Consider the following 13,944-nt stretch of genomic DNA (forward strand, 5'->3'; position numbering starts at 1 on the left):
GGGGTGTGGTCTATTTGGAAGTATGCCGCACACCATAGTACCCATTACACATGATGCAGCGCACTATAGTACACATTACACATGATGCAGTGCACCATAGTACACATTACACATGATGCTGCACACTATAGTACACATTACACATGATGCTGCACACCGTAATGCCCCTTACACATGCCCCTCATTATCCAATACGTAATACCCCCACATACTTCCACTAGTAGTGTCCCTTAATCAATGCCCCCAAAAGTGCCACTTACTGTAAATATTTATATGAGGTCAGCCCAGCCTTCGCTGCTGCAGGTAGAGACGGACAGCGGTGCAGCTGCTTCTATGGGGAGAGGAGCAGAGTGCAGTGCAGAGCGCAGTGCAGAGCACACTGCTGCTCCCCTCCTGGTGTCCCTTCCAGAGGACATTTCAAATATTGTGCGCACTCAGTGGCGTAACTATGGAAAAATCTCCCCCCCGCAACAACCCTTTTGCGCGCCCCCCGCCAGGTCGACCCCCCCAACCCCCTTACCCCCTGCACGTAGTGCCGCTGCGTCTGCCCAGGGACCTTCAGCCGGCGAATCAGTCTGCGCTGCGGCTCTCTGTCTCCCTGCTCTCCCGGCTCCTGCTGTGATAAAAAACATGTCACTCAGAAAATGGCTGCCCCCGTACAGCAGACCGTTTTTAAGGATGCTAGAGGAGGCCTCCGCCTCCTCTAGCATCCTCAAAAACGGTCTGCATTAAGGGGGCAGCCATTTTCTGTGTTTCACCTTTTTTATTGCAGACGGAGCAGGGAGACGGAGAGCCGGCAAAAGATCCTGTGGCAGACGCAGCGGAACGGTAACAATAGCCCCGCAGCCCCCCGGCGCCCTCACCTTCCAAGCGCCTCCCCGCCACCGCGGGGGCTGCGGGGCGATAGTTACGCCACTGTGCGCACTGTTGTAGCGCCATGAATGATGGTCCGCGACGTCGGGGAGCACGCCGGCATCACATGGTTAATGGGGGGGCGGTCTGCTACTTCATACACTCCAACATCTGAAGGGCAGAAATCGGTACACATTCAGAAGGGGGCGTGGCCATCGACAAATGGGCGTGGCCCCTTTCCAAAAGTGTACTAGCCCCCCCCCCCCAAAAAAAAATGGGGGAAGACACCAGACTAGGGAGAGAATGACAGCTGGATGCCAGTTGGCATCCTAAACACATCCCATTAGGGATCCCCATATGTACTGCAATGCACTCCCTCCCACTAATGCTGCATATACTGCTCACCGGTGCCCCCCTGCACTGATCCCTTCCCCTCTGATGCCCCATACACATTCACTACAGTCACTGCCCCTGCACTGATCCCTTCCCCTCTGATGCCCCATAACCATTCACTACACTCACTGCCCCTGCACTGATCCCTTCCCCTCTGATGCCCCATACACATTCACTACACTCACTGCCCCTGCTGGGTATTTGGGTCTTCGGGCACTGCACACAGGAGAGGTTGCCAGCCTCGTAGTACTCCTGCGCCGAGCCTCAGCTACTCCATCCCCCTGCAGTCCAGGCTGCAGCTTCTCTGATCTGCCCCATTTCTCACACCCCGGCAGAGCATGTATCGCGTCGCAGTGCTCGCTGCTATCACACACAATGCATAAACAATATACGCTGCCTGAGAGGGAGCATATTACGGCCAGGCCGCAGCACAGCCCTCCGAGCCGGGACCTAGCAGTGAGCAGCATCCCGGTCTCCATGAACCCGGATCCCGTCATACAGCCAGACCCAGACCACTGAGCGGCGGAGGAGGGGGAGAGAGGACAAGTAAGGAAATGAGACGGTGGGAGGAGGCAGCAGCAGGCTGGGCTGGGACAGAGAGTCGCACAGACATGTGTGAGGGGACATGGTGCTGCTGTGTAACACGGCTACTTCCAGAGCTTGTCATTGCACCGCTGTGATTGGACGCCTCGCTCTGCAGCCAGACCCACTTTCCCATCACCCGCCTCCAATAACACTGACACTTATGAATGGCTGCCCAGCCGCTGTGAGTGTGTACAGTAACCAAAAACCGGTACATTCGGTACACTTTGATTTAGCCGGTACAGACCGTAAAAAAACGGTACTGTACCGGCTAAATTGGTACAGTTGGAAGGTATGATACTTCTGCTCCTGCAGGAGAGGTGGAAGCTGGGAGAAGAATTGGAGAGCGTAGCGCTGCCTTGCTGCTCGGCTACACCTCAAGCTAAGGTCAGCGGCGGCACAGCTCTGAGGGTGCTGCCTTCCAGAAATAGCCGCATCGCTGGGCAGCGCTGCGGCTTCCATTCCAGTGGGAGCAGGAGCCGCACATTATCAGGGGGAGAGCCGCGGGTTGGCCACCCCTGCTGTACATCTCTCTACCCCTGTGTTTGATACAAACGATAACGCAATTGATATTCAGTAGAACTGCATACCACCCAAGCTGTCCCGATGATCCCGTTTTTCTGCGACTGCCCTGCTGTCTCACCCACCTGTGGATAGCAGTATCCAGTGGTAGGGGGCAGCATCTATTACCTGGAGACAGAGGGCCTGGTGGTATGGCAATTTGCCAGCCACACACAGAGCAATGGCCATGTACATATAGTGACGGCAAATGTGGGAGTGGACAACAATCGCAGCATTGCCTCGGAGCCATGCCCCCTTTTGTAGAGGACACACACCCTGAGGGATCGATCCTATTAGTGCAGAAGGGTGCCTGTTAAATGCTGAAAACGGCACATGAATTAAGCCGATCTCGCACCCTTTGCTGGGCCGAATTCATTTAAAAGTGCTTGCATCCCTATGGGGAGCATACTTACCTACCTGACCCTCTCCATGAGGGAGAAAATGCTCTGCTCCTGGACCTCCCTAGTAATGTATGATTGCCATCACCTGTAGAGAGCTAGTTAGTTGACAAGAAATGTGTTTCACCACAGGTGGTGGCAATCATACATTACCAGGGAAGTCCAGCAGCAGAGCATTTTCTCCCTCATGGAGAGGGTCAGGTAGGCAAGTATGATGGGGAGGTTCGGCCGCGCTCGGCCGTTTGTGTATTCAGGTGTCCAAACACAGGAATGCCTGAATAGACGAGGGCTCCATAGCCCTCCCAAGTTGCCCTGAACTTCTCCAAGCAGCCGAAGCAACAGTCCCGGGGAGCAGGGGCTGCTGCAGAAGGCAGTGGTTGTCCCTTCTGTGGTATTTCTGGGGCAGGACAAACCTGCCTCCATCACTCAAGGAGTTAAGGGTTCACTTAAGGGAGTCTGTTTATTGTGTTATATTCAGTGCCATCGAGGGTAGGGGAGCAGGTATTTTTACACAGGCCTGGGTCTATTGGAGGTTCCCGGGTCCCTCATCCCCCGCTGCAGAGACCAGGCAGTGGAGTAGGGAGCAGCGTGTGCTGAGCGGGGCAGAGGCAGCTGCAACAGCAGCCTGTGCGCTGGCACACGGGCTGTGTGCCGGCGCACAGGCTGCTGTTGCAGCTGCCTCTGCCCCGCTCAGCACACGCTGCTCCCTTCTCCACTGCCTGGTCTCTGCAGCGGGGGATGAGGGACCCGGGAACCTCCAATAGACCCAGGCCTGTGTAAAAATACCTGCTCCCCTAGTGCAAATTGCAAATTTTTACACTGTTTGGCCTTGTGCATACACGCTATGATTTGTACGCATGTGCAGTCAGTCGATAATCGATCTCTGTGCAAATTTGCACAGCAATGATCGGCTCTGAATGTTAGGGATAGACATAATAAGCCTGTAGTTGCATGGAATCCAGGCTTCTGTCATCATATCCAGTGTTGCAATGGCTCAGTGCCGTCTTTCCCATTGGGCACGATGGGCAGTTGCCCGGGGGCCCTAGGACCTAGGGGCCCCCGGCCCAGCCCAATGGGAAAGATGGTGGCCGGGGTCCGGGAATTCGCTCACCCTCGCTGGGGTATCCGGGCGGTGGCGGTAGCTAGAAGCCTGATTCGGCGAAGCTCTATTTGCCGGCGGGGCGGGAAGCGCTGTTGCATTTGAATAGACTGGCCGGACGCTGATTGGCTGAATTCAGAAAATCAGCATCCGGCCAGTCTTTGAAAAGGCAACAGCGCTTCCCACCCCGCCGGCAAATAGCGCTTCACCTCCTAGCTAGCAGTGAATTTAATTTCGGGGGTCCGTGTGCCGGGGTTCTGATCACCCTCACTGGGTGATCCGGCAGGGGGATCAGGGCATCGGTGGCGGTAGCTAGGAGCCCGAAGCGGCGAAGCGCTATTTGCCGGCAGGGGGGGCGAGAAGCGCTGCTGCATTTAAAATGACTGGCTGAATGCTGATTGGCTGAATTCAGCCAATCAGGATCCGGCCAGTCTTTTCAAATTCAACAGCGCTTCCCGCCCCCGCCGACAAATAGTGCTTCGCCGCTTCGGGCTCCTAGCTACCGCCACCGCCACCCTGATCCCCTTCCCCAGCGAGGATGGTCGGATCCCCGCCACCCGGCCACCATCTTTCCCATTAGCGCTATTTGCCGGTGGGGCGGGAAGCGCTGCTGCATTTGAAAAGACTGGCCGAACGCTGATTGGCTGAATTCAGCCAATCAGCGTCTGGCCAGTCTTTTCAAATGCAACAGCGCTTCCCGCCCTGCCAGTTAATAGCGCTTTGCCACTTCAGGGCAGGCTCCTAGCTACCGCCGCTGCCCTGATCCCGCTGCCCGGATCCCCCAGCGAAGATGATCGGATCCCCGGCCGCCGGAAGCTGACTGGCTGCCGCACGGAGCCAGAGAGGTGAGGGTTGGGGAGGTGACTGTGGGCTCCTGGGCAAACTAATTGGGGGGGGGGGGTCCAGTGAACTAGGTTGCCCAGGGGCCCTTCCTAATGTTAAGACGGCCCTGCAATGGCTACTAGCCATCACATTGCAACCATAGGCAGTTTTACTATGTGCAAGTCCAGAAGCTTTCAGAGTTTTGCACATTACATTACCTTAGCTGCAGATGCGGCTTCCGGGTATCCTCAGCTGCACAAGAAGAGCCAGCCATCGGATGGGCTGTGTAAGTTGCATCCTATGGCTGGCAACCATTGAATTCCTGTAATTCCATGGAAAAAGTGCTTCCATTGACTCAAGAACATCATTGTTTGCTAACCATTGGCAACCAACAATTCTGGGGCATGTAGCTGTGCACCATCTAATGATGGTGTTCTGTGTTATCTGGCTGTGATAGCGATGTAATTAATCAAAGGCACTGCTTCTAAATGGACTGCCTTTTAGTACATTTTCTAGAATTGGTAATAACCCTGTTTCTTCGTGGAAAATGCTAACCATATGGAGAAGCAGATTCGTATATACCTCTGAATCAGGCCTATAATTATGTCCAGAGTTTGCACATACACTGGATCTTAACTGCTCATGTGCAGTACGATTCTACATTGTTGATCGCACTATGAAATCAGACTCCGTGATTGAGAGTCTGATGCCACTATGGGGCGAGGAGTGGTGGTAATGGCCTCAGGTTCCAAAAATAAAGGCATGTCTACATCTTTGTTGAGGTGGGGCAGGAATTTCCGATTTCCTGGCCTTTTGGTAGGTCCTGCAGCGGCTGACTTGCTCGACTCCATCGGTCACACAGCCAACTGATTGTGTCACAGATAATACAATGCTAGTTCATGGGTGTGATGCCTTTTGCTGCATTACCATATTAGTACTATCGCTTCAGCCACATATCAATCAGGCCCACTTTGGAGTAACTGATTTCCGGCTAGCAGTGGGTGCTGTTCATGCCACTGCCGCTCAGTAAGGTTGCATGGTGACTTCAGTAGAGTGAAACTTTGTTGTTTCTTGGTGAACCAAGACTATAAAAGCAGTAAATGACTTGGGAATGTAAAAAAATCAGTTCAAACACGCTAAGGGAGGAATCCAATTACTCCAAAAAATGCATCGGTGTGAAAAACGCTTAACATGTTCACATATACCAACATTTACCATGTCGTCATCATGGTCACAATGACAACAACTATTTTTGAAGTATCCCTAACCCCTAAACATGGCAAAGGGCAACATTTTGTCCATGTTAATATTTATCATATGTTCATTTGTTAACCTTTTAACTATGATAACATACTGTATCAATCAACATTCTCAGTGTTGTCATTGCAACAAAAGGATGCGGTTATTATCCCGGGGCTAGCTAGCGGGTGCCCAGGGAAAGGGGTGGTTAGGGTTAGACACTAGTGGGAGGATTTAGAGTTAGGCTGCAGGGGGCGAGGGAGGGATTAGGTTTAGGCAACTACAAGCCAACATTTTGGAGCTCATTCTTTTCTTTTAGTGCCTAAGAGTAGGCACCAACTAGTTAGACTGAAAGATTTGTTCTTTTTACAGTTTTATTGCGCTTCAGAACCTGAGCGGTTTAAGGAGTCATCTGGGAACCACTGTAGCTGCACCTACATAGCTGAGCTATTTCCTGGCACTTGCTGTCTGTACAGCAACCACTGTTATCATTGGTCAGCGCCATTAAGGAGCCTGCAGCCACCATTTCAGAGGTGCCCCCAAGAAGCAGGAATCGCCTTCAGACTGTTCTTGAGTAGTATCACTGCAGCTGGGTGCCATTTTAAGCGGACACTGCAATTATCAGATTAGTTTCAGGCTCCTCATAGTGGCTGATAATAGTAATTATGCCATAGGATTGTTACCTGTTTTAATATTGTAATGCCTATTTGGAGTTGTTAATGCAATTAAGGGGATTTTTTTTACCTCAGAGTTGTGTACTTAACCCAGTGGTTCCCAAACTGTGTGCCTCGGCACCCTGGGGTGCCTCAGGACACTTACAGGGGTGCCTTGGGTTGTTGGACCAGGATCAATTCATATTAGTTATGTGCAATGTAACAGGCAAAAGCAGTGCTAGTGGCTGCCAATCATAACATACAGTATGTGGACAAACAGGAGCAAACCCTGCCCCTCACCAGATAACTGTGACATATAAACACAATGCACTTACTTTTATCTTTTTTTCCTGAATTTCTCAATAAGAAACATTTGGCCTAGGGGTGCCTTGAAAACATTTTGATGCTCTAGGGTGCCGTGATTCAAAAAAGTTTGGGAACCCCTGACTTAACCCCTTTCTTAGTGCTGGTGGGAGTGTTTATTGTAGATTAAGGGGATTTTTACCTCAAGCAGCTTCTTCATCTGCGTTATTTTATGCATGTTCAAAATGTGACTGTAAGCTTCCCAAGGGTTGGATGGAACTAGGGCCCTTATTCAGCTCTGATCGAAGTACAAATTTGTTCTCAAAATGGGCAAAACCATGTGCACTGCATTTGGGGCAGATGTAACATGTGCAGAGAGAGTTAGATTTGGGCGGGTGTGTTTAAACTGAAATCTAAATTGCAGTGTAAAAATAATGCAGCCAGTATTTACCCTGCATTGAAACAAAATAACTCTCACAAATCTAACTCTCTCTATAGATGTTACATCTGACCCGCCCTACAGTACACAGGTTTTGCCCATTTTGAGAACAAATTTCTACTGCGATCAGATCTGAATAAGGGCCTAGGTTCGCTTTGCAAGGCAGGTGATGCTGTCACTGGTGTGGACCGCTGGGAGGCTCTGCAGCAGAAGTGGCCTGAGTGGGCAAAAGCCATGGCCCTGTCTATTACAGATTTGTCTAGGAAAGTGGATTCTCAGTCTCAAAGTGGTGCTATTACCCCAACCCAGACTTCATAGTTTATGGATGAGCTGTCTTCAGCTTGCAAAATGGAACAATGTTTTTTCTAAAATGACTGCATCTATGGATAAAATTTAACTGGCACTTCTTCCAAAAAGTGTACATTACCCACTTCATTGTTACAGGTGTCGGAACAGGAAGATCGAGATTCATGCCAGGAGGGGGTACTTGAGGAAAAGTAGTGTGAAGATATCTCTAAATGGGAAGAAGACTCTCATTCAAATCCTGGGATTAAGGATTTAATAGAATCAGTTTGTCAGACCATCTGCAGGAGGTGGAGACGGCGGATACAAGTGGTGCCTTGTACAAGCATAAAAGAAAAAGACATTTTCAGTTTTCCCCCGTTTTCCCATTTTGACAAACCTTTCAAAGAAGCTTGGCTAAAACCTGATATCTTTACCTATTTTCTGAGTATGATTCTGAGATTTGGGAAATACCCCCTAGAGTAGATGCTACGGTTGCTAGACTAAAGCTACCGTTATACCCACGGTACAGTCTGTGTTCTTAAAAGATCACACTGATAGAAAATGTGAAGGTTTATTAAAATCAATTTTGCTTTTGCAGGTGCTTCTCTTCATCCAATATTGGCTATGGCATGGGTCAACAAGGCCATTGAAGCCTGGTCTGCACAGCTTGACTAACGTCTTGAGTCAGAGGGAAATTTGCCAGTCATATTAACATTGGTAGAGCATTATTGGATGCAGTCGAGAATCTCGGCTTTGGCTATCTCATCCATAAGAGCTCTCTAGTTGAGATCTTGGGATGCAGATCCTGAGTCGAAAGGGAACCCTAGAAGAAGTACCGTTTGAGGGTGAGCTACTATTCGGCTCAGAACTAACAAAAATCATTACCCATGATACAAGAGGCAAGAGTCCCTACCTTCCAGTCTTACCTCCAAAGAAACAACCACCTAGTTTTTGGTCTTTTAGTCACCTGATGACAGGTAGATTTCTTTCCTTTCGTGGATCCTCCAAGTTTTCCAGCACAGGAAGTTTCGAGTTGCTGCAGCTTCAAGAAAGCCTACTCCCAAACAGAATGACTCATTTGGGCCCCACATCTCCCCTCCGGTGGTGGGAGCCTGTCTTCTTTAGTTCCAAGATCTCCAAATCTCTGAGTGAAAGGAGTGGTGTCCAGGGCTTACATTTTGGACTTGGAGGGTCCAAGGCCATTCGGATATTGCGTTACCCCTATCCCAGGGTAGCTTATATAAACAAGCAGGGCGGAACTCACATTTTTTTGGGTCTTGGCGGAGGTTTCTCATAACCTACGTTGGGATGAGAATTGGTTACCGGTAATATTAGCGGTTCACAGTCCAGGAATGAAAAATTGGGAAGCAGACTTTCTCAGTCTTCACACAGTCCATCCTGTGGAGGTTTTTCAACTGATTGTGGACAAATGATGTGGACCTCATGGCTTCTCAGCTAAACAAAAACAATAACACTTTTGGGGAAAGGAGAATTATTCCCTCTCTTATTACACTACATTTTAAATTTAAGGCCATTTAGTTATGTACAGTGCCTAATTGCAAAGTTATATTCTACTAATGAGTCATGTTATGCTCAAAAAGGTTCCCTACTGGCTTACTGACCTTAAGCTAGCAAGACACATCCAATATCTGCTCATGCATGACTGACCGCTCCTAGGGGGGTATTCTGGTTCATTCGCTCAGATGCGAATTCGCATCCTTGTGAGTGAACGAGATCCCTCTTTGCGAATGGTGGTACGCCTGCAAGGCGCGTACGTTCGCACTGGCTGCGAATGGATGTTTTACATAAACATCCATTCACATGCCCCTGGGAACCTCCCACATCTTTCTATGGTTGCCAACCATCGAAAGATGTGGAAGGTGCATGCATATTTAAGGTTGCTCTGAGAAACCTTTCATATGCGTGTACGCTCGACGGGAAAGTGGGCGGGCAGCTGACATCTGTTAATGTCAACTGGCCGCCCCTGCATGTCCGTCACGGCCCCATTAGCATGAGAACGCCCAGTGTTCTCATGGGAACGCCCATGAAATGCTGAGCGTTACCATATGCTAATGAGCCAACCTGGCACCCCCCACCTGCAAAGATGGGTACAGTGGGTGCACTCACCCTGCGCATGCACATGAGCAGAAATGCGCAAAGAGCAAACATTGACCCCGTGTGAAGGCACGCGGGCCAACGAACGGACATGAATAAGGTCCCTAATGCAACCCAGGTCCTTGACCTGAATACCAAACACCCAGATCTCATTCAATCTGGCTACATGTGTGTGGCCTATTTTCAATCCCTGTAAGGTCCTATAGCTTTTGTATATACATTTAGAAATGTTCTCCACAACTTTATAAAGTCAAATTGCATTTGATAGTTAATGGTCCTTTAAATTTAATCATGTTTTGCTATATTCTTTGACTAAGACTATATTCATATTAGGTTAAGTATATTTTGTATTTGTTTATAAATGAACTTTAACTACATTTGTTATGGTCATTTTCGACTACTACAGACAGTGATTTTTTTTTTTTGTGCTTTCATCTTCATTCACAAACAGAACATATCAATCAGTAGGCTTGATTGGTGGTAACCCTGAGATAAAAGATTTATTAGCGAGAGGTAATCAGGAAACACTTTATAGTACAAAAAATAAAGAAACCAAAATGTAGCTGCAAATTTTTCTCAAAACCCACCGCTGAACCTCCCCCCTGCATAACTCATTCATGTGGCCAGTTTGTGGACATTATCCCCAAACCAGCCTACAATAGCAACAACAGGCCTACGCCTTACACTGCCGGACTTGTTCCTTTTGCAACATTCCCCATGATCCTACTGCTGTAAGTCCCTATGTTGCGATGACACCCTTGCAATAAAGCAGTGAATCCCCAGCCTTTATAGCAGTCATTACACTATAATGTATCAGCTTTTTTAGTTTCAGGCTTTTGTACTTCTTACGTAAATAAATAATTTGTGCATTTTCTGGTTAGTTCATTTTGTAGCCATGGACACATATTACTGCTCAAAGTAATGCAGACAAAGCTGAAGTAGAGCCCACAATTTGCAAAGCGTTTTGTGGACACTGCCACTCTGGGGCATCAGAGGCTGATCATTTCATTGGACTGGTTCTGTTTTGCAAAGCTTTACTCTTTTACATTGATGTTATGAATGTGCCCTTTTCTCCTGGTGTAGAATAGTATCACTTTTTGTTCCCTACATTAAAATATGTGGAGCATTATACTTTACCTTCTTCTGCTTTATAGTTCACTATTACCTCCTCTGGCATAGAGTTCACTCTTAAAACCTCTCCCTGAAACACTCACAGAACCATGAACCCCTCCGTGCTAGCATGGTGGTGAAGGAGGTGACCGCTGTTGTAGTGGGGGAACTGCTGCACATCAACACATTGCTTAGTTCTTACATTTACAGTCAATAGGAGGCAGCGGCAACTCTTCAGTCATTGCCAGCACAGCCTGGTGTGCGCTAGGATAGTGCTCCTGGTGAGAGGTATCTCAGTCTCCACCCTGTGCACTCTTTCTAGGGGTGTCTTTGGGGAAAACTGGGTGTGGGGGCATTTGTGGGGCATCCCATAGGAGCAGTTGGGTGTTTGGGATAGATGGAGACACAGACATCTCTGCCCCTGCATGGTGACCCCTGCATAATGGGGTCTAGCGAGAGGCGTGGGGGGTCTGTACAATATGATACAGGCAGGTGGTGTGCAGCAAAAATTCAGGTGGGGAGTTTAGGTTCTAGACGGAGAGAAGCTTCATAAAGACCCTCTTCATCCAGCACTCCTGAGGAGTCCAAGAGATACTGTGTGACCTGCAAGAAACAGTAAGGAATACAGTTTGTAAAGTGTTACCACAATAAGACTCTCCTCCAGTCTCTAAACCTTGAAGCGTTCCCTGAAAATTCACCTCTTCAGGCAAGCTTATCAAATTGCCCACATAACCGCCATAAGCTGTCCTACCCAATACTCTATGCAGTCAACATATCCTCACATGTTTTTTCTCTTCTCTGTTGCATCCAGCTAACCCCTGGCCAACATTGCTGTGTGTTCATATAAAACAACACAACAAGAATCTTTTCAATATGGCTGGACCTTTATGCAACAGATAATAACTACCCTTGTGTATCATTGTCTATTTCCCTACAGATTGTAAAATTGCGCGCAGGGCCTTCCTACCTCTATGTCTGTCTTTGTATTACTCTGTTTAGTTCTAGGACTTACTTTTCTGCTGCCCGTTCTACAGCGAATTGGGGGTGGGAGCTGATATCATTTGACGTTATACGTCAGCAGGCCGGGGAATGCCTGTGTTCGCAGGGGCACGCCTAGCATTTCTATGGGTGTGCCCACCGTTTTCTGGGAACGCCCATGAAACGCCGGGTGTCCACCACAGAATGCCTTCTGCCTGTCAATCAGGGGGTCTGCAGGATGGGGCTGAATTCGGACCTGTTTGAACAGGTCTGAATGGGCCCCTTAATTATATTAAAAATAATAAGTGTATGGGTAGTTGCACAAAGGGGGGTGGAATGCCTTTTTATAGCAATATATGGGTACAGGCACGTCCCCATTACTATAAATTCTACAATGCATAGTTGAAAGACAATTATACAGAGTTCTAGCAATTGATTTGTAAGGAGCCTCAGTGCTCCACAGCATCAGCCAGAATGCTACATTGGCATTGTATTGAACTATAAAGAGCTGATAAAGAAGAAACACATAAAGTGTATACGTAATCACATCAAAATGTATGCTAGCAATATCCTGCTGTGATAACAGCTACACCCCCATTACACCATTGTGATAATAGTATAGATTTTAGGCAAAATAGACAATATAATATTGGTGGACTTGTAGTCTTACCTTAGGCTGATGGTCTATCTTGTAGGATGTCTGCTGAAATTGCCTAATCTCCCGAATTATATGTGAAATCTAAAATCAAACGATAAACCAAGAAATTGTGTTCTAGACTAATAATGCCAACAGTATAAGCAAGTCCAATTTAATGTTAGGTAGCACAGAGGCTACCCAGAGGTGCACTCAAATCTCAATACATAACTGCAAAAACACATAAAACCCGACCTAAACTGCTTTCTAGAGAAAACGAAGTATGCCGGTAATATCTGATTTGTGTGACCTTATGTTCGCCATCATTTAATCTGTAGTATCAGTATTTATTTATTTTTACTAAAGGTGCCTTTACTCCTAGCTCCTGGAAAAAAAACAGCATGTAGCAGTAAAAAAAAAACAGGGTGGGCCAGCAATCACAGGAGGGCAAATCACAAGCCACTGACTGATCTTCCTGTAAACAGTTCACCCCGCCCACTAACTGTAACTGATATTGAGTCATGCTCAAGTAGATGAAAGCCGCCCATTTCCCAAGAAACCATTTAATTATTGGCTGAATTGCCCAAACATCTCTGCAATGTAAGCTCAAATAACGGGGGTAATTCAGACCTTAGCGCACGGCCGTGAATGTGCGGCGGCCAGCAATCAGGTAGACGCCGCCCTGAAATCCCACCTTACAAATTCAGGTGTATGCCTAGCGAAGACTCTGCAGCCGAGCAAATATGTCCAAAACCCTTCAAGAGGCTCAGCATTGAATGATTCTTCCACTGCTCAGAGTCATCAGAGACTTACTCGGGGGCTGCGATGAATACAGGCATATCCAGCCTATTACTGATGTCACACACCCTCCCCTAAAATGCTTGGTGACACCTGCGTTTTCCTGGACACTCCCTGCATTTTTTTATGACACGCCTAGTGTTTTTCTTGGCACTCCCATGAAACAAGCGGTAACCACCCCAGACGCCTGCTCCCTGTCAATCACGTTGCGAACGGCTTGGGAATAGAAATAGTAGCAAGACTAAATCGCAGTTTATCGATAACCATCCGCTGTGTGAATTCACAGCCGTGTAATCAGGTCTGAATCATGCCCACTATCCTCATGAACAGCAGTCTTTGTGACTTGGTCATATTTAGCTTCCAATACATTGGAGTGGAGAATGTCCATAGACAGGATGTTTGGAAGGAGATCACTATGATAGGGGAAGATCGTTACTCCCATTAGTCTAAGATAAGCAGTCATTATTGTCATCAGTTTGGTGAATAACTGGGTTGGAGAAAAGACTAAAGGGGAACAGGAGTCCTGAATCGCAAGATGAAGGGAGAATCGATGGAGTACTCAGAACGGGGATGTGTAAATAAGCGTGCTGAATGTCCAAAGAAACTTGACATTCTTCTTTCTCCATGCTTGCTATCACAGATTTAGTATGGGATGTCCAAAACCGTGTGGCTTCAGTACAACA

The 13,944-nt window shown here is 48.0% G+C and overlaps 1 protein-coding gene across 1 annotated transcript in view; it reads right to left on the reverse strand.

Moving 5' to 3' along the window:
- Positions 1–10,215: 10,215 nt before the first annotated feature.
- Positions 10,216–13,944, reverse strand: part of RASGRF1 (Ras protein specific guanine nucleotide releasing factor 1) — a 64,352-nt gene continuing 60,623 nt past the window's right edge. The window contains exons 26-27 of the mRNA XM_083184461.1: positions 12,500–12,568; positions 10,216–11,454 (exon numbers count right to left, since the gene is read on the reverse strand). Coding sequence (XP_083040587.1) covers positions 11,362–11,454; positions 12,500–12,568 — 162 coding nt within the window. The 3' untranslated portion in view covers positions 10,216–11,361. The remainder of the gene's footprint in view (positions 11,455–12,499; positions 12,569–13,944) is intronic.

This window comes from Crinia signifera, chromosome 4 (assembly GCF_055691185.1).
Source record: "Crinia signifera chromosome 4, ASM5569118v1, whole genome shotgun sequence".
In the NCBI taxonomy this organism is placed as follows: domain Eukaryota; kingdom Metazoa; phylum Chordata; class Amphibia; order Anura; family Myobatrachidae; genus Crinia; species Crinia signifera.